This window comes from Sceloporus undulatus, chromosome 8, assembly GCF_019175285.1.
Source record: "Sceloporus undulatus isolate JIND9_A2432 ecotype Alabama chromosome 8, SceUnd_v1.1, whole genome shotgun sequence".
Classification (NCBI taxonomy): Eukaryota; Metazoa; Chordata; class Lepidosauria; order Squamata; family Phrynosomatidae; genus Sceloporus; species Sceloporus undulatus.
In genome coordinates this window covers 22,538,414-22,561,512 of record NC_056529.1, presented here as the reverse complement: position 1 = coordinate 22,561,512, position 23,099 = coordinate 22,538,414, and the positions used below count along the sequence as shown (strand labels likewise).

At 49.5% G+C, this 23,099-nt stretch overlaps 3 protein-coding genes across 8 annotated transcripts in view; 2 read left to right on the top strand and 1 right to left on the bottom strand.

Annotated features, from left to right (window-relative positions):
• Positions 1-6,933, bottom strand: part of WWP2 (WW domain containing E3 ubiquitin protein ligase 2) — a 35,534-nt gene extending 28,601 nt beyond the window's left edge. For 2 of the 3 annotated variants that reach the window (XM_042480890.1, XM_042480891.1), the window contains exons 1-4: positions 6,839-6,933; positions 4,193-4,256; positions 1,251-1,401; positions 624-745 (exon numbers count right to left, since the gene is read on the bottom strand). In XM_042480890.1, coding sequence (XP_042336824.1) covers positions 624-745; positions 1,251-1,401; positions 4,193-4,256; positions 6,839-6,907 — 406 coding nt within the window. In that variant the 5' untranslated portion in view covers positions 6,908-6,933. Of the gene's footprint in view, positions 1-623; positions 746-1,250; positions 1,402-1,468; positions 1,586-4,192; positions 4,257-6,838 lie in introns of all 3 variants that reach the window. The other variant, XM_042480892.1, reaches the window with a different exon arrangement.
• A 77-nt stretch (positions 6,934-7,010) lies between these two features.
• On the top strand, positions 7,011-13,144 carry NOB1 (NIN1 (RPN12) binding protein 1 homolog). Of its 4 annotated transcripts, none has more exons than XM_042480898.1 (9): positions 7,011-7,164; positions 8,377-8,509; positions 9,513-9,646; positions 9,811-9,882; positions 10,235-10,384; positions 10,494-10,691; positions 11,350-11,447; positions 11,860-12,004; positions 12,590-13,144. In XM_042480898.1, the coding sequence occupies exons 1-9, from the start codon at positions 7,102-7,104 to the stop codon at positions 12,857-12,859; spliced, it is 1,263 nt and encodes a 420-aa protein (XP_042336832.1). In that variant the 5' UTR covers positions 7,011-7,101; the 3' UTR covers positions 12,860-13,144. The 4 variants fall into 4 exon arrangements, with proteins under 4 accessions (XP_042336832.1, XP_042336831.1, XP_042336834.1 ...); XM_042480897.1 differs by having other exon boundaries at positions 10,235-10,414; XM_042480899.1 differs by lacking the exon at positions 7,011-7,164 and adding an exon at positions 7,555-7,690 and having other exon boundaries at positions 10,235-10,414.
• A 3,749-nt stretch (positions 13,145-16,893) lies between these two features.
• The window catches only part of NQO1 (NAD(P)H quinone dehydrogenase 1), a 12,205-nt gene continuing 5,999 nt past the window's right edge, over positions 16,894-23,099 (top strand). The window contains exons 1-5 of the mRNA XM_042438611.1: positions 16,894-17,039; positions 20,079-20,243; positions 20,330-20,460; positions 21,543-21,656; positions 22,666-22,767. Coding sequence (XP_042294545.1) covers positions 17,033-17,039; positions 20,079-20,243; positions 20,330-20,460; positions 21,543-21,656; positions 22,666-22,767 — 519 coding nt within the window. The 5' untranslated portion in view covers positions 16,894-17,032. The remainder of the gene's footprint in view (positions 17,040-20,078; positions 20,244-20,329; positions 20,461-21,542; positions 21,657-22,665; positions 22,768-23,099) is intronic.

Sequence of the window (23,099 nt, the reverse complement as noted above, 5' to 3'; positions counted from 1 at the left end):
CCCAAACTCCAGAAGAGAAGCCGAGGTGCTGCTCTGAACTCCCCTTTAATCCTGGCCTTGCCCCTCTCAATACACGCTCTGTGTTCCCAAACAGATGGGTTTGGGAGGGAGGGCTGCTGGGGGAGAGTGGTTTGGCCCAGAGGGGACAACGCAAGCCTTTCCCCTGCCCAGAACCCTTGAATGGAGGCCTTTATGCCACCACTCCAGAGACCACAAATGGCAACAGCAGCAGGCGGCCAAAGGCCTGCAGTCGCTGGGCAGGCGTCTGCTCTCCTGCACTGAGGGACACACGTACGCACACAAACACTGGCAGCAACGCAACCACACCACACACCTGACAGGCCTCTCACCCACTCACAATGAGACCTTGTTTCTTCCTTTCCCTCTTTCATCTTCCTCCTCTTTCTCACTATGATTATATTTGTATTTATTATTTGTTACTGTGTGTCTTCATGTCACGTTCCTAAGGTGAACCTATAACAGGGTTTCCTTGGCAAGATTTATTCAGAGGGTGTTTGCCATTGCCTCTCTCTATGACTGAGGGAGTATGACTTGCCTAAGATCACTCAGTGGGTTTCAAGCAGGTCTGCAATATGGGGAAGGAGATGTGGACGGCAGCATACCTTTCCCCTTGCTCTGCTTCAGCAGGTTGGAGAGGCTGACGGACGCCATGCCCAGCAGCTCATTCCGCAGAGTGTGGCAGCTCCACAATTTGACGTCCAGATGGGTCTGAGGCGTGACATTCCTGGGGTCAGCCGGTACAAAAGGAAGACAAAACCATAAGCCTACGGGATCTGGGCCAGCGGCAACAAACAAATTGCACAAGAGCATTTCTTTTAAAAAGCAAAATAAAAACCAAAATAAAACCCAAAGGAGAGGATACAATAGAAGTCATCTACTCATTTGAACAAAAGCAATAAATGGGCAGACAGCCCTGTCGATCCAGCCTGACTGCTCAAAAGAGCGCAAAAAATGGAAAGTACACCTTCCATAGCTGCACAAAGATGGCAGAAAGTGACTTTGGGGAACTGCAGCTCCCAAAATCCCTAGCCACCATGCTGACTAGGGATTCTGGTAGTCCTAAAAATTTCCCCTTCCCCTGCTCCACCAATATGTCACTTACAATAACATTATATGGCCCAGACACGCAGCTGACCCAATGGGCCACTACCCTGCATATGTTCCAACTCATACATCCCCTCCCTCCCTCCCTCCCAGAATCCCCCTCCAAAAAAACACATCTCTCTTACAGCACAAGGCTCTCGTTCCAGAGCAGCTCAGAGCTCCCTGCTTTCTTTGCCGTCTTCTTGGTCTCGCTGGAGAGCCCATCGGCCATCACCTCCACGAAGGAGGTGATCCGAGACTGGCGGCCACCATGCCCCTTGGGCTTTGCCGATATAACTGGGAGGAAGAAGTGGAAGAATTAAGCAGTGGCTCCTTGGACCAGTGGGAAGGAGGAGGTAGTCACCTTGAGACTGGCCAAAATTGTGATGGTGCGGAGCCTGGGGTAGCCAGAAAAGATTACATGCCAGGGACGGAGACACTCCAACCCTTCCAGAACCACTGAGGATCCAACAGACTCAAACTGCAAGAAAAGAGATACCACCTAACCATGAGGAAGAATGTCTTGACTCAAACAGAAGTTGGACAGTGTAATGAGAGGGTGGTGGATCTGCTTCTGTTGACCTCTTTGAACAGATGTTGAATGGCCATCTCTCAGAAACACTTTAGTTGTGCTTCCAGGCTGGCAGAATGGACTTGGAGTAGATAGCCCTTGTGGCCCCTTCCTACTCTGTGATTCTAACTCAGGAGAGAAGGAAGTGGAGATGTAAGGGAAACTCATCAAATACACCTCTGTCGTCATTTGACTGATGCCTCCATACCTGAAGCCAAGTAGGAAAGGGGACAAGTTTCCCCTTCAGTGGGATCTTTGGTTCAAAGGAAACTAAGTTGAAGTGAGTTCTGACTTCCTTTTTGGTGGTTATACGTGCAAATAATGCCAGTATACCTCTCTCTATACAAACTATGTCATACACTTCTTCCGAGCATCCTGTCCTTCTCATTTTCAAACCTAAGAACTCCCTAGCCAATATTTTTGCAAAAAGCTGACCAGACATCTCCAGTCTTTTACAAATGTCTCTACTGATTTTTCTCTAGTTGGTGCAGCGGAATAATGTTTTCCATGTAAAAAACAAACAAACCCTACCACTTGTGAATTTTGCAAGGAACAAGCCTTGAACTGCAACAATTCGGATCAGTCCAGGATTCTTCTCATCGAGGTTTATCCGACACCATTGGCATATTTTTGCATATTCTCCGCATCCCCAGTGCCTGGAGAGCCCAGACTGACATATCCAGCAGAACCACAAAAACATCTGCAACCATTCAGCCAAGTTGTGAACTGTGGGGGCCCCCTGGCGGTGCAGGAGGGGCAGCCTTCCTTGCACACAGCTGGCCTGTGTGCAAGGAAGGCTCCTTGTACCCTCCTGGCCCTACAATTTCCCCTTCCTTCCCAGCTTCCAGGGCCTGGGAGCGTCATCAGACCATTCATAGTGCATGGCACCTGACCACTGTGACGCCATATCTATTTGGGGACAGAGGAGCGCATGGTGTGTGCCAGCTCCTTATGCATGTTCTTGGTTCACCAGCCATCAGGCACAGTGACTGGAAAAGTTATTCTTTTGGACAAGTCTCAGAAGCCTTCAGCCAGCAAAATTTCACACATCCATCATCCAGCCATAACCAATGTCCCCCAGCTAACAATGACAAGAATATCAAAATCCCCCAGCCAATCTGAACTGCAACTCTCAGGCCTGGCTCAGGGATTTGGGGGCTTGTAGTCCACACTGGCTGAGGGATTCTGACTGTTGTTGTTCACAGCAGTGAGTCTTCACTGACCAGAAGGAAAATGGTGGTGGTGGGAAGTTGAGGCATTATTTTTACCTCTTCAGCAACCTGAAGAGTTTGTAGGTTTGTGTGGAGATCTATAGCAACACACTATTCCTCAAGTCCATGGAGGGAGGGTGAGGATGGCCCACAACCATTTTTGGAATCATTTTGGCATGCAAATGATAATGATAGTGATAGCCATTAGGGCTGAAGGGCGGGGTATAAATACCATAAGAAACAAAGAAGAAAAAACATTTCTTCTCTGGCTTCCATCCAAAGCTCCTAGGATCAGGTCAAAGTCCTCCTACTTTTCATCTCCGCCGCACTCCATATAAACCAGGGGTGAGGCTCCCCAGCCATCACTGCCAATGGCTGGGAATGATGGGTATATTTAGTTCAATAAAATCTGGAGGGCTGCATGATTCCAACCTCTGACTTAGAGACAAATACAGAGGAGGGTCAATGTTTGGGCTTTTGGATGTTTTGGACTCTAGTTCCTACAATCCTGAGCCACTGGGACGCCATTGTTTGGGGCTGATGTGAATCAGAGGCTTTCTCCCAGTCCCACCACCATCAGAGGCACTCTGGGAGAGGGCAAGGGAGAGACCCTTCCCAAGATGGAGAAGGACCTTGGCTCTTGAACTCATGTGGCAGAAGGGTCTTTAGACAGAGGCTGCAGCTGTACTGCAGAAATAAGCTAGTCCAGCACCACTTTAATTGTCATGGCTCAATGCTATGGAATTCTGGGATTTGTAGTTTGTTGTGGCACCAGAGCTCTCTGACAGAGATGGCTAAATGTCTCTCATAACTACAATTCCCAGAATACCACAGTGTTGAGCCATGGCAATTAAAGTGGTGTCAAACTAAATTATTTCTGCAGTCCAGATGCAGCAGGGTGTGTAATGTAAGTTTTCAAGTCCAACAACATTCTTCTTCAGAGGGAGCTCCTTAAACCAAAGACAAAAAGATGTAAACCACTCAACTGTTCCTGCTGAAGAGCTCTCTGAAACAGCTCAGGTACATAATGTCATCCCCCCCCCCCAGGTCTTTTTCATATAAAAGAAACAGAACAAAATAAAACATGTCTCTGCTTGGCGCCATTACTTTTGGGTTCTGTGTAAGCCTAAAGCCTCCATTCAACATTGTGAATATCTACTGAGTTCACTTGCTTTTGGGAGAGCCCAAAAGACTTCCTGATCTGAGACAGGCTGATGGACACACACACACACAACACACACACCAGTGTCCAGCTGCTCTGGACTCTTAAAACCACCTGGGACTGGTCAAGAAGCCAATGGCTCACCTTTCACGGTAAGTGGAGACTTCTCTCCAGAGAGCTCTGCAGAAGCCATTTCATCATCGGGGCCCTAGACAAATGAGAAAGATAGATAACTCATGCTAATTAAAAGTTAACTGAAAGACAAAAACCTTATCATTTAGGCAAGAGCGCCCAAAGTCAGCCAATGGGCTTCTACAGCTGAACAGGGATTCGAACCCTGGTCTCCTGGAGCCATAGTCCAGTGCTGAAACCACAACACCACACTGGGTCTTATTTTTAGCAGGAATGCCTTTGTAAAAATTGCAGTATACACAGTTTGGGCAGTATTTTATTTTCACCCACATTGTAAAGGGGACACAGAAAGGATAACAAGCAGAGATCAGGAGAAGAGTTGCACACAGCAGTTCCAGGAACATGGGAAGGGGTCCCTACACCATTCAGCCCCCATCTACCCACAAGGCAAAAGGAAATCTGTGCACAGAAGGACAAGATTCAGCCAAGGTACAGCCAGATTTGCATTGAAGGAACAACTGCTAACAAAAGGGCAGCACCTTCCTCTACACCTGAGAGCAGCAGGTTGGCACCAGGGGCACAAACCAAACAAGGTGGCATTGCTCTGCAGCTTCTAAGCACCTGCAGCCTGAGGCCACCACTGTTTTCTTGTTATTATATTTATTTGTACCCCGCCTTCCTCCCAGTACAGGGACTCAAGGTGGCTTACAATAAAGGAACGGATGGGGAAATGCAGATGAAACAGAAGAGAAAACCATACTGAATGCTTAGAAGGATCTTTTCAGACATGTGTTGAAACACTTAACTCTCATGACTCAGTGCTATGGGATTCTTCTGACAGGGAAGGCTAAGTATCCCACAAAACTACAAATCCCAGAATTCCAGAGCATGGAGCCATGGCAGCCAAAGCAGAGCCAAACTGGATTAATTCCGCACTGCAGATGCAAAGTGAGTGCCGGCCTTTAAGCAAGGCCTTGCCTGACAGGGCCTGGAGCTTCCCTCTCCTCCGCCTGCCGTTGCCGAACCCATCATCCCCATCCTTGCCTTTACTTTACTTCTTTTCTTAGGCCAAGAATGGCTGACAATGTTCAGGCCCATTCAGGATCCAGCAGCGTGGAGCGAGTGCATTTTCTGTCTCTGGATGACAAGTGGGCCGGCAAGAGTAGCAGGAGAAAGCCAGAGCCTCCTTCTTGGCTGAGTTTCATCTTTGCCCCGCAAAAGAAGGAGTCGGTGGACTGATCTCGCTGAGGATCTCCGCAAGCAACCAAAGCTTCCCCCCAGAAACTGCTGGCAAAGAGCATGCTTCCCCAAGTCTAGTAAGCAGAGCAGCTGCTCCCAAGGAAGAAAAGTAACCCAACTAATCATTAAGACATCCATCTTCACAAACTGGCCGGAGGCTCTCAGGCATTTGTTTCATCCCTCGGACAGCGTCAAGGCCAGAGTTTAGCAAGGCAGGAGGTGGACACCCCAAAAAGCAGGTTGTGGCTTGCGTTGTGTATCCAAACAACATCAGCGCTGACCACTCCTTTCTGCCAAACACACAAGAGGCAAGCAAGGGGCGCAAAAGCCCAAAGCACAGCAACACAAGGGACAGTGGCCAATATCAGTTGCTATCTGCCCTTGTCTCCTCCTGAAACAGGTAGTTAGTGTATCTACTCCTGAGCAAGTCTGGAAATGTAGGTTAAAAACATCCACCGGAGGCCAATGAAAGCCATCAGCCCAGCCTCCGCTAAGGAGCAGAGCCCTCCCTGCGTCCTCTGCCTGGGTCCAGGCCTTCTTCCCAGCGCCATCCCCTTCTCCTTCTCCTTCTGGCTCCTGTCTTTCAGATTGGAAGCCTGAGGGCAGGGGACCCTCGGATTGAGAGAACCCTAATTGTAAGCCCCTCTGAGAGCCTTTAGGGCTGAAGGGCAGGCTGTCAATACCCCAAGGAAATGAATGAACGAATGAATGCTGCATTTTAGTACACACACACATATATATACAGTATATATTTATACACCATAGATATCTATACACGCATATATACGCACAGACACACACACACACTATACACCGGAAGCAATGCCTTAGAAGTGAGGGTCTGAAGGAGTCAGAGCCTGGGCTCCTCCTTGAAGAAGGTGCCCCAGGAATGCCAGGAGGGAGCCCCACTTTTCCCTCTGGAGCCAGGATTGACAGAAACGTGGAACAAACGCTAGACCAAACCGTAGGGCATTTAAGAAGATGGAGGCCTTTAAAGGTCCTGCAGTTGTCCTCCATTTTGTCCCTGGTAATAGAGGACCATTATGGCCACCCTCTTCCCCACTTCCACCTGGATTTTTGCCATCGGAGCAGGAAGACTAAGCCAGGAAAGCCCCAGCAATGGCCACGACAAGAAGGACAATCGGGCTAATGGTGATAATGGCAATGACTATTGCGGACAGTGGTCGCTTTACTCTGGATTGTCCGGCCTTAACTACTGTTCTTAGGAGCGTGATATTGACTTTCTCAGAGCGGCGTCACAAGATTCAAAGAGCCGCTCCGTGAAGAGCACCATCCACTGCCACAAAGGAGCTTTCTTCCTCGTCTCGAATGGCTCTTCTGGCTCCTTCCAAGGCCTCTGACCTGCGGCGCTTCACAGCCTTCAGGACAAGAGCCCCAGACAGAGCAGCAAAGACTCACCGGCGGCGCGGCTCCTGCTTCACCTTCTTCTTCTTCTTCCCACTTCCGCCTCCCCGACGCCTTGGTCATGTGACGACGGGCGAGGAGTCACGTGACGAAACGGAGGCTGTCGAGAGGGCGGCGGGGCGCCTAGAGCGGCCTCGGGAGGCTCTCTCAGGGAAAGCCCCGCCCAGCTGCGTCCTTTTTCCCCGGCATGCTCCGCGCCCCTAAAAGGAGGGCCTAAGACTACATTTCCCATCGTGCCTCGGGACGGAGACAACAAAATGGCGCCGGTGGAACACGTTGTGGCCGACGCTGGCGCCTTCTTAAAGGGAGCTCCTCTGCAGGTATCCCCTCTCTCTCTCTCTCTCCGTCCGCAACCACGGATCACTGCCCTTCCTTCCTTCCGCTGATTCCGTTTGGAACCAGAGCTGCCTGGAGGCCTCGAGGGAGGCCCTTCGGAGAGTATTCCTCTGATCCGGACGGGTCTCGTCCCTTTGTTCCCCCGATTGAAGTTCTAGGGAGAGAGCTCTTTCGGTTTTAAAATAAGACAACAACAACAACAATTGTGATTAAAGTTATGGGTCTAAATGCCGCAAAGAATGTATTCTGGTTAAAGGAAGTCTAAATGGAAACGGAAAAAGGAGGGAGGGATTGCAGCCTGTAAGGAAGTGCTTCTGAGGCAAGTTTACCTGTTTGTCTTTTGTTTCAAGTGTTTTAATCCTGCTGGAAATGAAAAGACAGAAGGTCCAGGAGGCAGAGAAGGGAGGAGACCTAAAAGGGGTCGAGACGCGGATTCTGAGCACTGAGAGTCAGCCATCGAAACAGATTAAGCGACTTTGGGATGATGCACATTAGGCTTAAATGACAAAGGTTTAGTCAAACTGGACGAATGGTCAATATGTAGATTTGGAAAAGAAGATTGACGACTCTTTTCTATCTTCTTATTTTGTAAACACTTCTCTCTCCATATTTCCTAAAGTCAGGGGTACAAGACCCCCGTGAATATGGAAGACCACCAACAACAAGAACACTGCGTTTTGACCTCAGAGGACGGACACCTCTCTAGGAATCTTTGGGTCCTCCAGGGCAACTCTGTGGCCAACAGACACTGACCATAGAACTGCAATGGAGGAGCTACAAAGGCCTAGGAGAGTGTTCTCTCTAGGACTCTCTAGGTCCTCCAGGGCAACTCTGTGGCCAACGTCCGACAGACACTGACCATAGAACTGCAATGGAGGAGCTACAAAGGCCTAGTAGAGTGTTCTCTCTAGGAATAATCTCTAGGTCTTTCAGGGCAACTTTTAGTTAAAGCTGACCATAGACTTGCACTGGAGGAGGGCCTAGATATTCCTAGAGAGAACATATTAATCAAATCCGTGAATGATCAGATCCACAAATATCAAAGCTGCAAATATGGAGGGATGAGTGTATTACTCTCACATCTGTACATGATGATAGGGAATACAATGGCTTGGATTATCTTCTCTTTAGTGTTCACAGTCGTGTCTTTACATTTCCTAATCAGGCCCCTGTGTCTCTCTTTCTTCCCTCTGCAGGAGATTGGCAAAAACATCTACACGATCCGGGAGGTGGTGACAGAGATCCGGGACAAGGAGACCAGGAGGCGTCTGGCGGTCCTCCCCTACCAGCTCCACTTCAAGCAGCCCTTCCCTGAATACGTCCGGCTGGGTGAGTGCGTGGCCCATTCTGCTCCAGCACCCAAATTCGCACTGGCCTCCCTGTACTTCTGCCCTCCCCACCACCAAGATCCTATCCCTCTGCACTTCTCAATTGTGCCATCCATTTCCAACAACCTGATTCAGCAACAGCCTTGCTCTGGAATTGCAAACTTGGCCGTAGCTTCCTGGACTGAGAGAGCCCACTTGCAATTTGGTGGTCTTCTTTTCCTATTGAAAGAATCTTCTTTGCCTAATGAAAACCATATATTTTTTCTTCAGAGACATAGCTGCAGTGTCAGTAGGCAAAGGGGTTTCCTTTGAGGGAGAGCCAGTGTGGCGCAGAGGTTTGAGCATCAGGCTGTGAGTCTGAGTTCGATTTCCCATGGGCATGGAAACCCACGTCTCCCAAAAGGATTGAGGCAGGTTACGCCAATAAAATACATCAAAAACATATACAATACATACAAAAATAAAAATTACATAATCCCCTTACCCTTTTAGATCCTTTGTTACGTGCCCCTAAATTTTACTCTTGATAGCCATAATTTTGGCCACAAAACCTTCCTTTAACATATACATGAGGTCGACTTATAGGCCTGTTAAATACTGCCAAAATAAAGCTGCTTGGGGTCTCTTTGGAGATATGCTGTTTAAATGAAGCATGCACCCTAAGAATCCAGAAGCTGCACCAAAGCTGCGCTCCAGGGCTTAGGAATGGAGTGTGGCTTTGGCGCGACCTCCGGACTCTTAGGACCCATGCATCATTTAAACAGCATACCTCCAAAGAGACCCGAAGCAGCTTTATTTTGGCAGTCTGTAACAGGACATAGTCAAGTATATATGGTAGCCTATGATTCTGGTCAACTTCTGCTGAAATATGGCGTTAGCTGCTGTTTCTGCTTGTCTGCGGTTATCTGCTTATCTGGGGGTCAGACTGTAATTCCAGGAGGAGAGACGTGAAGCAGTGTCACTGAGCAAGGATTATAATATTTTTTTCTTTCCCTTCCTCTTAGTGACCGAGTTTTCCAAGAAGACCGGTGACTACCCCAGCCTTTCGGCCACAGACATCCAGGTTCTGGCCTTGACTTACCAACTGGAAGCCGAGAACGTTGGTGTTGCTCACCTGAAGAAGGAGCCAGAGCAGAAGGTACAGGGCTTCTGTATTTATCATTGTGGCTAGAAAAACACTGTCCTCAAGCCAGGAGCATGCAAAGGTGTAAAACAGTTGTGGGGAAAGTGCAGCTGGATCGCAAGGGCCATACATGACATTCATCCCACACTGTTGCCCTTCCCATCCTTCGATCCTTGCAGGTGAAGCTCACCTTGACGAAACAGCACCCAGAAGCGCCCATCCATGTCGCTGGCTTTCATCTCCCTTCCAAGGTAACTTCCTGCCTGAGCCCCACTCACCAAAGCTCTGCCCTGTTTTTCATAGAAAAGCAGAGCGTAGCATTAAGTGGGAGGAGGATGAAGTACCCTCTCTCTTGTTTGGTAGATGATAGTGACAACGACAGCAGTGGGCATGCTTATTGTTTGTTAATTTTGGTAAAAGTGTTTATTGAGCTAAAAGCAGGTTACTCTGATCACAGGAGTACCATGCTGCTTCTGCAGGGCTTGCAGGTGGAAATATACCTGGAGTCTTAGTTGCGGAGTGTGGGAATCTGTGGAGGCTCAAAGAGGGAGATGGGGTCTTTCCAATCACTTGGACATGTTTGTGTTGTGCCTTCAACCCCAGACCAAGCACTCAGGGCGTGAAAGGCAGCCTTCAACATCACAGAGCCAAGAACGTACAGACACAGTTGGCTCCGAATCCTCCGAATTTGGCTCCTTCCTGTTTTGGAGGAACCCTCTGCCCAGTATAGAAGAAGACCTGCAGGCCTTGCTGGTGAGGAGACCTGGGCTCTCCCAACCCAAGGCAAGGGGCTATTCACCAGGCTGGGCAGGGACTGTGTTCTGTGGGCTCCTCGCTGAATTGGCCTGTCTGCCTTCCCTAGGATGCTGATGCTGTCCGCATTGAGCCTGAAGGCCCCAAAGGCCCGGAGAGCGACGAGGGGGACAGCGGAGAGGACGGGGACGAAGAGGAAGGCTGGATCACGCCCAGCAACATCAAACAGATCCAGCAAGAACTGGGCCAAGGAGATGAGCCTGAGGGCGTGCAGGTCGGCTGCATGACCACTGACTTCGCCATGCAGGCAAGTGACTGAGGGGCTGCCATTGGAGAGCGGCTGGCAGTGCTGGAGGGCAAGTGAACTGGGCCTCTGCCACCAGGCAGATGGGTACTGAAGTCCTTTTATCATCATGGGCAGTTATCTACAGCTGCCCATCGATGCAGAAAGGATTAGCTTGTATTAGGGACTCTGTGAGATACCTTTTTTGCATTTGGTTGGTTGAGGCTAGGAAAGATATGAAGACTGAGTGTATTTTTTTCTTTATCCCTTATGCCTCTACAGATCTTATTGTTATGACAAGGGAGATGGGATCAGGCTTGTGCACTTTGGTTTTCATTTCTTTGTCTAATTTTCCTTGTTTCTGCACAATATCACCCTTGGGAGTCCACCTTCAATCTACCTTGCTGTGGGGTGGGAAGAATGCTCCCTGTTTAGCCATCCATGAAGAATTGGATTGCTGGGACAGACTGTCCAGAATGGGTTCTTTAAGGGCCCAGTTGTAATGTTGGCTGCTGAGCACCATCTGCTGCATCTATTAAGCACCAATTTTCAGCACCAGGTGAAGTCTTGTGGAGGTCATGAACTACACCCAGTGCTGGCACAAAAGATGAGGGTCTGCTGGCACTCTACCATCTCTGACTCCTCTTGTAAGAGAAACCCCTCACCCCGTCTTCTCTTGCAGAACGTCCTGCTGCAGATGGGGTTGCATGTCCTGGCAGTGAATGGGCTCCTGATCCGCCATGCCCGGAGCTACATCCTGCGCTGCCACGGCTGCTTCAAGTACGTGTCCACCTTTGTCTTCAGGCATACCTTACTGTCATTATCAATATTGGCCTGTTTCTTTCCCAATATGAGACCCAGAGGAGCTTGCAGCATAAAGTAATATCATCATTTATTTATATAGCACTGTCAGTGTACACACAGTGCTTTATGAGGAAAAGAAACACCAAACAGTTCCCTGCCTTAGAACTGTCATCTGTTGTTGTTTGTCTACAACGCATTAATGTCAGTTATGCTAAAAACAAACCAATGGATTAGTTAGAAGTCCAGTTTCAGCATTCACTTCTTGAAAATATATTTTAAAAGGGTACCAGGTTGATATGAAGTGAGTCCAGTCATACTGCAGAAGCTGCCATAGATCTCCAGCTGCTGGCTGACCTGCTTTCCTTTTCTCTTTCTGTCCATCCCCCAGGACCACCTCAGAAATGACGCGACTCTTCTGCCCCCATTGTGGAAACAAGACTCTAAAGAAGGTGGCGGTGACTGCAGCTGATGATGGTAGTCTCCACATGCATTTTTCCCGGAATCCGAAGGTCCTGAACCCGCGTGGGCTCCGGGTGAGTGGACCCCCTCTGGGTGGGCAGCCCATTTGTCTCTCTTAATACAGTTACCTTAGACACACATATCTCTCCTCTCCTCCCTGCTGCCGTGCTGGCTGTCCATGCCCCAGACCACTGCAGGATTTCCTCACAGCCAGTCATTAAGCAGCAATAATAAGACATAATGCAAAATCAGTAAGCAAGCCACAAGTGGAAACTATTCACGCTCAGATTCTTATTGTCATTGTGTGTAGGTAGTTGAGGGTATGGAGTCAGAATGCCATTTAAACACTTAATTTTGCTTTTCCTTGCAATTCCTAAGATATAAATAACTCTGCAGCTTCTTAAGTTGTTCCTTGGTTGAGGATACTTTTCCTTCAGGAGGGCTCTACCTTATTTCAGTCTCAAGGCCACTCTCTGGCCTTTCACCATCATCTTCTGACCTGTGGCTCTCCAGTTTGAGAGGGCCAAAAGCCAAGCAGGAATTTCCTCTTCTGGCTGATACGGGAAGCCAGAGAGGTTTTGGGAAGGAGAGCCTCAGGCTTTCCTCTTCTCCTGCTGAGTCTGTCTGTGTATCTCTGTGTGTTTCTTCTGCCCCCCCAGTATTCCCTGCCTGCCCCTCAAGGTGGGAAGCATGCCAGCAACCCTCACCTGACAGAGGACCAGCACTTCCCTCAGCAGCGGCTCTCCCGCAAGGCCAGGCAGAAGATCAACGTCTTCGACCCCGACTACATTGCAGGAGTCTCTCCCTTTGCGGAAAATGACATTTACAGCCGGGCGGCTAACCTCCAGATCCGGGATGCGGCGCTGGGAGCAGGCCGGAGGCGTATGAACCCCAACATGGCCACCAAAAAGTTTGTGAAGAAGAGGTGAAGCGAGGTGCGGCCTCCATCATGTCTGTCTCTGGATTGGTGACTCTGAGAGAGGAGGCTTTTCTCTGCCTGCCGTGGCAGAGGTTTGGACCTTCTGCTGGGCTGCGTTGGGTGGCAATATCTGCAGATCCTGCAGACTTCTTAGGCCACAGACAATGGTGGTTGGGAGAGCAGTGGAGTGTCTGGGGAAGACAGAATACCTGACCCTTGTGCCATCTGGAAAGTCAGCTTCCTCTTGGGCAGATTGAGCCACAGCCGTTTCTGAATAAACCAGCATCCCCCCCCCCCCCCGTCCTCTCCTGTTTTCTTGGTGAAAGGGGAAGACAGATCTGTCTCTTTCATGTGCCAAAAGGTAGAATGTGGGCTGATGAGGCAGGCATTGGGGGTTTTCCACCTCACATGCTTTGATAATATGCATTTCTGGAAAGTTGATTGCTCTCTGGCACCCTGCCCGTATCATAGAAAACACAGTGTTTCCCCCTTGATCCTAGTAAGAATCCCTTCTGTGCGATTCATCTCTGCTTTTCCATTCAGGCAGCCCCTGCAGTGGCTGGTGGGCTTCCCCCACAGAGCTGGATGTTTGAGCAAATCAATCTGCTTTGGTCTGATCCAACTTCAGTGCTCTTATCTCAACTGAGCATGGATTGGTCCCGTAAAGACACCACCTTTCTTACCTTCTGTGAAACAGTCACATTTGAAATAAAGAGCAGAACCTTCCCCCTTGTTCAGTTGGGGCCTTGGCCTGTGGGGTTACCTTTCTCCTGCTTCCTGGCTCTGTAATGTTACACTTCCTCCTCTAAAAGGAAAGAGCTGGGTTGGTTAGCAGCCACTTTGTCCCTCCTGCCTTTGCCTTGATATGCATCGCTTCATCATCAGCAAAGGCGCACTATAGCCAGAGACTTATCTCAGTTGGCAGCAACGGTTCGATAGCTGTATTTGCAGTGCAAACAAGGTGCCCTGCCTTCCTTGCCACTTTGCTCCCTTCCTGGTGTCAACAGAGGGCCCCTCCCTGCCTCTGGGCTCCTGAGCCCAAAGGCCAATTTGGGCGTGAGAAGGTGGAAGGCAGTGGCAGCGGCAGCAAGAGCACCTCTCAGGCAGCTGCCTGGCCTGCAGATATGGTGCTGGCAAAGTACTTTCTGCTTTGAATTTTCCCTGCAAGCACCAGAAGGATGTCAGAAGTAGGGGTGTGAGGAACGTTTCTTAATATTCTCACCCCCAATGCGGGGGAAAGGGTGTCTCGGCTTTCAAGAGACCCACTGCTGAGAAGAACAGCAGCCGTGCATCTGTTCCTACTTTGGAAGTTCAGGACGATCTGTGCAAAAGAAGCCCCTAGCTTTCCTGTGCAGAAAATGTGGTTTTGTGCAGATTACATATTTCCCTCCCAAAATACATTTTCTGCCCCATCTTTCTCTCAAGAGAGTGCAAGGCTGTGTTGTGTTTTAGCAAAGCAGGAGGATCTTCACCTGTCTTTTCTGTTGGCCTTATTTATTTATTTCATTTTTATGCTGCCTTTCTCCCAAAAAAGGGGACCCAAGGCAACCCATTAATAAAAACAATTTCACACAGTATATATACACCCAGTTTTTCCAGGCAAAGCATTCTCTGAAGAGGCCAGCCACAGATGCTGGCGAAACGTCAGAAAGAAACTCTGCTAGAAGATGGCCACAGAGCCCAAAAGACCCACAAAAAACTACGGATGCCGGTCATGAAAGCCTTCGACTTTACATTAAAAACAATTTTAAAACCTTACAGTAAAAATTTAAAACCTTTAAAATCATCTGATTAAAAACAACCTAAAATTAACATGAAAAACAAAAAAAATTAAAGCATAACTAAACATAAGGCATACACTGCATATAAGAGCACCCTGTCGCGGTTACTACGTTAAAAAGCCTGCCTACATTAAAAAATGTTTCTGCTTTTGCCTCCCAAATTGCTAAGTCAGAAGCTGGGACAAGCTGAGCAGAGCCATATGTTCAAGTTCATTTGAAAGAAGCTGTCCAGGAGACAAAAGCCAAGACCCTTTTATTAGGCCAGCCAAGGCGTATGAAATGCTCCTTGCATACTACTAGCTTTCATGGTTTCTTCATCACTGAGAGTCCGGGAGTCATAGCGCCCGCCTTTTTGAACTGAAATGTAGGGGAATGGTTTCTTGTTGACAAAAAGGTTACGCTAAACACCTCCAGGCCAAGAACTGATTGGAAACGAAGGCAGTAAAGCTGGGGCAATAACTTCTCAGTTTGAAGCTGCAACTACAGCCTTGCTTTGGGAACTGTGTGTGAGTCTTGCTGTCTTGGCCTCTCAATGCATTCCTGTTGGTTAGCCACCATGGCCCCCAGGTCCCTGAATTTGCCCCAGAGTAATGCCACAAAGGTAGCCCAAGGTGTGTCCACCTTTTGCAAACAAGACCAAAACAATACATGACCTTTTGTTGAGCATTTTCCCCATAATCCCTTGCTGTGGCACAAAGGCTGAAGGGACTCCGTCGTCATCCCTTTGGGCTTGCTTTTGCCAATTGGGACACCCTGGGATTGTGTCCAGAAGAAAGAGAATGAGGTCTACTCAAGGTTTACTTCACATGTTTGTTCTTAAAATGCAAAGACATAGCAGCGTTAGTCTGGAAAACCGGTCTGCACAGAATCTGGCAGCATGAGCTTTCCTAGACTGGAGCCTCCTTCCTCAGAGGCACTTAGTGGAGAAGTAGGCTCAAGTCTAGGGAAGCTCATGCTACCGGATTCTTTCTATTAATCCCAAAGTGCTGCACGATCCCTTTGCAAAGTGTTGGTTCTTGTTTACGACAGGATTATGGAAACACTTGTGGCCTCAGGGAGGACCTGCCAAACAACACACCTTAATCTCTTTGATTGTTGTGGATACCGACTGAAGTGTCCCTGGGTAGAAGCTGGGATGAAGGGAATCCTCTTTGTCTTGCCTTTTCCCATCAGCATTCAAGAACTACTCCTTTTCTGTTCACTCTTCTTCCCTATTGTTGAAGGAATGCAAAAATACAGTCTGGAAAACCAGTCTCCATTGAGACTCACTGAAAGAGAGAAGTTGGCAGCATGAGCTTTGCTAGACTTTGTTGAAGGAAGGTCTGGGAGGGCAGTGAGCAGAAGGGCACCCTGCCCAGGTGGCAGTCTCCCCTTTGACCTTCCAGGCCCTTTATCCTTGCCAAGCCGGTCCCACAAGAGCTTTCCTGTAAAGGCCCTCATGGCCTCCGCTTTTCTCCCTTGGGCAAGTCCAAACCGCTCCTCTCCGGCTTCAGCACGCCTGCCCTGAACCCAATGCCCCACAGTGGGAAGGGCCCCAGTCTTCTTCAACCCACAGGCCAAGGTTTGGGTTGGGGGCAGTTCTCAGGTGCTGTGCTTTGCTAATTGGATATTGTTTTTCAAAACATTCCCTAAAATGTTTCTCGCCTGCCCTTGATAGTAAGAGCTGTTCAGCGGTGGAAGAGGCTTAAAGAGAGATGCTGTGGGGCTACCTGTCCCAGGGAAGGCCTTGATTGAGAGTTCCTGCATGGCAGAAATGGGGCTGGACTAGATGGCCCTTTGGGACCCCTTCCATCTCTAGGATCCTATGAGTCTTGGATGGGGTTTTCCTTCAAGACAGGAGGAGGAGGTTGGACTAAATGGCCCTTTGGGGCTCCCTTCCAAAGCTATGATTCTTGGGTGGTGTCTCCCTGTAGAGCATGAGGAGGAGGTTGGCCATATTTCTCTGTCTGGAAAGAACTTCCAGACAGTGAAAGAGGCTCCCTCGGAGGGTGGGAAGAGAGGAGGCTGGGTGGCCACCTGTCCCAGGGAGGAGGGCTTGCATGCTGCCTTCCTCCAGGGCAGAAGGGGGCTGGGCTCGTCGCTAGTCCCAACCCTAGGATCCTCCTGGGTCTCCCTTCCCCTTTGGAGCAGGCTGCCTTTAAGGGGAGAGAGGGGCTGGAGGCCCTCTTGTCCCGGGCTTGGAGCACGGAGGAGAAGGGCCTGGGCTGGGTGGCCCTTGGCCTTGGGGAGGGCAGGGGGTGGCCCCTCCTTCTCTGGGGCCGGCCTCGCTGACCAAGAGCCCTTCCCCAGCAGCAGCAGCAGCAGCAGCAGCAGCTCCTCCTCTTTCTGCTGGGTCTCTTTAAAAGCCAAGCCAAGAGGAGGCGCCTCTTGCTCGCTCTCTCTCGCTCTCTCTCTCTGCAGCCATGGCCGGTAAGAGGGGAGCCCTGGGGCCTCTTGGCTGGGGATGTTGGGAGCGGCAGTCCCGCTGGGCAGGGAGGGAGGGAGGGAGGGAGGGCGTTGTTCTGCGTCTTCAGACTCATGGCCACCAAAAGGCCCACCTGTCCTGGGGTTTTCTTGGCAAATGCCTTCAGAGGAGGTTTGCCCTTGCTATCCCCAGGGCTGAGCCGAGATTCGAACCCTGCTCTCCAGAGTCTAGACAAGTCCCTTGGCCTCCGGCTAGTCTGGGCCTGGACTGAGCCCTTCTGGGTCCCTCCCAGTTCTTCCTGGAATGGCAGAAGAAAATGGTGCCCCTTATATAAGATGCCAAGATTGCATCCCAAAGGGAGGGAAACCAGGGGGTCCCTTGGCCAGGTGTGTCCCTCCAGCAGAGACTCCCAGGGCTTCCTTTTCCCAGGGCACTCTCTCTCTCAGCCTCTGTCCCTTGCAAAGCCCAGCTGCCTAGGCGCTTCTCTTCCCAAAGGCTCAACTGGCATTTCAAGTGAGGACTATAATGATGATGATGATGATAACGATAGATAGTGCAGCCATAGATTTTGGTATCCATGGGGGAGGGGGGTGCTGTGGAACCAACCCATAGAAGATCTCAAGGGCCCACTATGGCCGCATACAGACTGGCCAAAATAAAGCTGCTTCAGGTCACTTTGGAGGTATGCTGTTTAAAGGATGAGGCTGGAAGCCGTGTCCTAAGGACTGGAGCACAGCTTTTGTGGAGCTTCTGGCCTCTTAAATTGCATGTGCCATTTAAACTTCATCCCCCCAAAGTGACCCAAAGCAGCTTTATTTTGGCCTGTCTGTATGGGGTCTTCCAGGAGAGCCAGACTCACAAAGACCTGGGCTGCATGCCTAGAAGATGCCTGCAAACGTGTGGGGAGCTGTCTGTGACCCCAAGGCCCTGTGGGTCCCCCTCCTGACTTGAGGGGCGCCTGGGGGGTTAACTGGGCAGTCCTTCGTGCTTAATTTGGCATTGGAAGCGCATGGCTCCAGGGCTGGGACCTGGCCCAAGTCATGCCTGCGCTTGCCCTGAGAAACCAACCTGGCACACAAGGTGTGCATGTGCGCAGGGTGTGTGCTGTGTGTAAGGGAGGCTCCTTAGGCAAAGCTGTAAGAGGAGGCTCCTCTGCAAGATTCGCTCTTAGGTGGTTCACCACCATTTGTTGTCATTTTATTTCTTTATTCATTTCCAAGATTTCTATCCTGCCTTTCTCCCACAATGGGATCCAAGGTGGGTTATAATCATATAATTACGGGATTCTAATAACTTAATTGCCGCATGCCCGCGCCTGCCGTTTCCAACTTACGGTGACCCTATCATGGGGTTTTCTTGGCAGGATTTCATCAGAGGAGGTTTGCCATTGCCTTGAACCACTATTGTTGCATGCCTTCAACTCATTTCCAACTTACAGTGACCCTGTCATGGGGTTTTCTTGGCAAGATTTGTTCAGAGGGGGTTTGCCATTGCCTTCCCATGAGGCTGAGAAGGTGTGGCTTGCCAAAGGTCACCCAGTGGCTTTGTATGGCTGAGCAGGGATTCGAACCCTGGTCCCCCAGGAGTCTAGTCTAGCACTCAGATCACTACGCCATGATGGCTTCTGTTCTTTTACTACAGGATTCAGGTTGCCTCTCCCTTCTTTGGAATTCCAAAACCCACCATATTCTAAAACCGTCCATAGGGTTGGCTGAGACAGGGACCCCTTGGCTTCCTGATGGTTCAGTGCACACAAACTTTGTTTCATGCACAAACTGATTAAAAATACTCAGCCCTCAGCATCCACGGATTCGGTTTCCACACCATTTTACTATCCACTGTATTTAATGGGACTGGAGCATCTACAGATTTTGGTATCCATGAGGGATCCTGGAACTAAACTCCAGTGGATACCAAGAGTCCATTGTAGTAGTAGTAGTAATAAATACCCCATTGTATTTAATGGGACTTCAGCATCCACAGATTTTGGTATCCATGGAGGGTCTCAGAACCAAACCCCAGCAGATACCAAGGATGCATTGTCAGGGATTTGAAAGGGTTAAAACACAGCACACAGGGAAATGCTTGATGTGTGTGTGTGTGACCATGAGCATTCGGCAGAGTGGCAAGGCTGATCAGCACAGCTGAAGCTCATTGGCTCAAGGACACTTCAGTGGCCAAGTGCAAGTAGCCATGGCTGATGAAACCATGTGTCTGGATTGCACAGGAGACACATGACATGGCTACACACCTGAACTCACTGGGTTTGGGAGACCACATGGTCTGGAGACTATATAAACCCAGGGGTTGCAAGGGATAGCTTGTGGGTTTGAAGTAGGAGTTGGATTGGTATGGTTTGGAGTTTTAGAGATCTGGTTTTGTATTATAGCACTGTGAATAAAGAGCACTTTGGGAGACTTAGTTTCTCTGGTGGTTTATCAGAAGAAGCTATAGCATCGGTTTGCTGTGTGTCCCCGGAGGTTCCTGTATTGCTGCAGTTCCTGGAAGACATCCAGTTGCTGTCATCCCAACTTGGACTTTGGAGCCACGCTTCTGCTTCTGGAAATTTGCCAGCTCTGCTCCAAGGGTCTGATTTAACCCCAGGACTCGTTGGAGTTGCTGACAAGGGTTGTTGGACCCCAGCAGTTGCGCTGACATGCATTGCACTAGTAGTAGTAGTAGTAATACCACCCCATTGTTTTTAATGGGGCTTGGGGATCCACATATTTTGGTATCCATGGGAGTGTGTGTGTGTCCTGGAACCAAACCCCAGCAGATACCAAGTTCTCACTCTATTGTGCATAAAATTACCTGCAATCTATGTAGGTCAGGTGTATATGAAACATAAATGAATTTCAATGTTTACACTTGGATCCCATATATGCAAACCGCTGAAATCCAAACCGCTTCTGGTCCCAAGCATTTCTGATAAAGGAGACTCGGCCTGGATAGAAATGAGGGATAGGTCTGGGCCGAATGCGTTCTTCAGAGCCCCACTCCTGCCCTCAGTCTTGCCGAATGCCTGGTCCTTGCCTCCCTCGCAGGGAGGAGCGCACTGATCGTCCTGGCCCACCCAGAGAGGACCTCCTTCAACTACGCCATGAAAGAGGCGGCCGAGGAGGCGCTGAGGAAGGCCGGGTGGAAGGTGGCCACCTCCGACCTCTACGCCATGAAGTTCAACCCGGTGATTTCACGGGAAGACGTGACGGGTACGTAGGGTCCGAGTTGGCTCTGGGTCTGTCCCCATCTCTCACCTGTGTGATGCCACTTCTTCCTTCTCTCCCCTGTCCTCCAGGTACCCCAAAGGACCCCCACCACTTCAACTACAGCATGGAGGCCGGGCTGGCGTGGAAGGAGGGCCGCCTGAGCAGAGACATCGTAGAGGAGCAAAAGAAGCTGGCCGCAGCCGATCTGGTCATCTTCCAGGTGGCCCTTAGACCTCCCCACGTCCTCAGCGGCCATGTTCCCAGGCTTTTGGGGGTCCCCTGGGGTCCCTGGGGTGAAGGTGACAAGCCAACAAGGATGCCGCCTTCCTTGGCCTTCACTCCCAATTGTATTTATTTTATAAAGCCAGGACCAATCCTAGCACTCCTTGAGATTGGCAAACCTAAATTTCATGGAGAGTTAGTTGCACAGGAACTGTGGCTGCATCCACACTGCAAAAATAATCCGGTCTGACACTACTTTAATTCCCCTGGCTCAAGGCTATGGAATTCTGGGAATTGCCCTTTCAGAAGAAGTTGGCCTCCTTTTTCAGAGAGCTCTGCTGCCACAATAAACTAGAAATCGCAGAATCCTATAGTCTTGAGCTATGGCAGTTAAAGTGGTGCCATCCTGGGTTATTTCTGCAATGTGGATGCAATCTGTGTTATGCAGCTCTGTGTTGCAGCCAAACTACAAATCCCAGGATTCCATTGCATCAAACAATTAATTAAACAAAAGAGGTGAGAGGGAGTTCCAGAGACTTCAATTAAACCCTCTTTTCTGAATATGAATTCTGATCGCATTAAGCCACCATTCATTCCCAGTAAAAAAGCTGCCAATTAGAACTCTTTTGATAATGATACTGATACCATTATTGATAAGTGATATCTCCCAGTAGAGCCCCAGTGTGGCGTAGTGGTTTTTAGAGCTGGACCACAACTCTGGAGGGCCAGGGTTCGATTCCTCATTTTGCCATGAAACCCACTGGGTGACTTTGGGCAAGAAGCCACACACTCTCAGCCTCAGAGGAAGACAATGGCAATCCTCTCAACAAAGCTTGTTAAGAAAACCCCATGATAAGTTCACCTTAGGGATGCCATAAGTCGAAAATGACTTGAAGGCACACAACAATCGTGATTCAAGCTAGAATTTAAATCATTAAAATGGAGTCCTTTTGGAAGGCAATTTGGATCTATATGATTTTAATCTGATTTGCCCAGAAGCCTTGCAGGTAGACAGAAGGGGAAGGAAAGGAAGGAAGAGCCCTAATGTTTCTCTTTCTCTCCCCTACCCCCCAATTCCAGTTCCCCATGCAGTGGTTTGGACTTCCCGCCATCTTGAAGGGCTGGTACGACCGCGTCCTGACGTCTGGCTTTGCCTACTCCTACAGCAGCATGTATGAACAGGGGCCCTTCCAGGTAGGGATGCCTCATGGGCAGGAGGTTGAAGAAGGCAGGAAGGGTCAGAGATTGGGAGCCATCTGCCCTGTACTCTGCTCAGTACCCCTGAGCTGGACGCTGGACATGTGAGGCCACCTCTTCTGCAGCCCCAGACCTCTCCACGGCTCCATTTGGTGCCATTGACCGATTTACCTTGTTGGTGGTCAGTGATGCAGCAGGTGGCCTGCAGGAGAAGAGAGCATCCCAGCCTTCTGCTGATAGGGCCCAGCATCCCCAGACAACCCGGGGGAGGGAGAACTGGGTCCACCAATAACCAATTCTGCCTAGATTTGGCACAACTGGGAATCCAGTTCCCCACCATCACAGGCTCAATGGTGCCCCTAAACTGACATAAATGGGGGTAAAGGAGAAAGGGACAGGACTGTGGCCTGCATAGGGTTGTTTGTCTTGACTAGAGTAGACCCATTCAGTGAGTAAGATATACCTGTGCCTTTACTCACCATTCAACTAATGCTCCCATGAGCCTACTGTTGATTGGGTATTTTAAGTGTTATGTTGGAAGAAAGAATCATGGGTTTTATTGGGTATTGTATTGTATTCTTTGTTGTATTCTGTTTAGTATTTTATTCTGTTGGAAGCCTCCTCAATCCAACCAGAGAGGCGGGAAATTAATTAACTAATAATATTATTACTATTTACTTTAATTGGATCAACCACACAAAGCCAAGCCGGTCTGCATTTCTGTACATTTGAGAGATGCTCCAACCTAGGAGGCAAAATATAATCTGACTCCTATTGGTTTCTTAGCCCAAATAAAGTAGCCCCGTTGAATCAGTTCTTGGGTGGTAAGTCAACATGATTCAGTGGGCTTACTCTACTTGGGAGTCCCAAAGAGATGCATGCGTGGAGGGAGAGGAGCTGCTTTCCCAGAGATGCGGCTTCTGCTGCAAAGTTTCCATACTCTGCCCATCTCCATCCTTTGCAGCCCCTGAATGGAGCCTGACTGCGTTTCTGTTCCCTTTCCTAGAACAAGAAGGCTGTCCTCTCCTTTACCACCGGCGGAATGGGCTCCATGTACAGACCTGACGGCATCAATGGAGACATCAACGTCCTCCTTTGGCCCATACAGGTAACACCTAGCTAACAACAAGATCCCCTCTTTAAAGGAAGACATTTGATTTGAAAAGATGGTACCAGGTACTGATTTACTCAGGCCTCTTCCTCCATCTGCACATTTTGGGAAAGGTGCATTAGGAGCTCTGTGCAACCCAGAAGCATGTATCCAGCATTTTGAGCATGGCATGGCACCTTTGGTAAAACTGCAGAAAAGACTTGCAAATCACACTCGTCCCTCCATATTTGCTATGGTCAGGGGCACAAGACCCCCGTGAATATGGGAAAACCACAAATAACAAAAACACCATGCTTCCACCTGAGAGGATGCCTGGGCATAGAACTGCG

What these genes read in the sequence shown, in the direction of transcription:
- NOB1 (XM_042480897.1), top strand. Translation starts at nt 7,102, where the DNA reads ATGGCGCCGGTGGAACACGTTGTGGCCGACGCTGGCGCCTTCTTAAAG. An exon ending in CTGGGCTCTCCCAACCCAAG is followed by an intron (nt 10,415 to 10,493) that starts GCAAGGGGCTAT and finishes TGCCTTCCCTAG; the next exon opens with GATGCTGATGCTGTCCGCAT. An exon ending in CGCTGCCACGGCTGCTTCAA is followed by an intron (nt 11,448 to 11,859) that starts GTACGTGTCCAC and finishes TCCATCCCCCAG; the next exon opens with GACCACCTCAGAAATGACGC.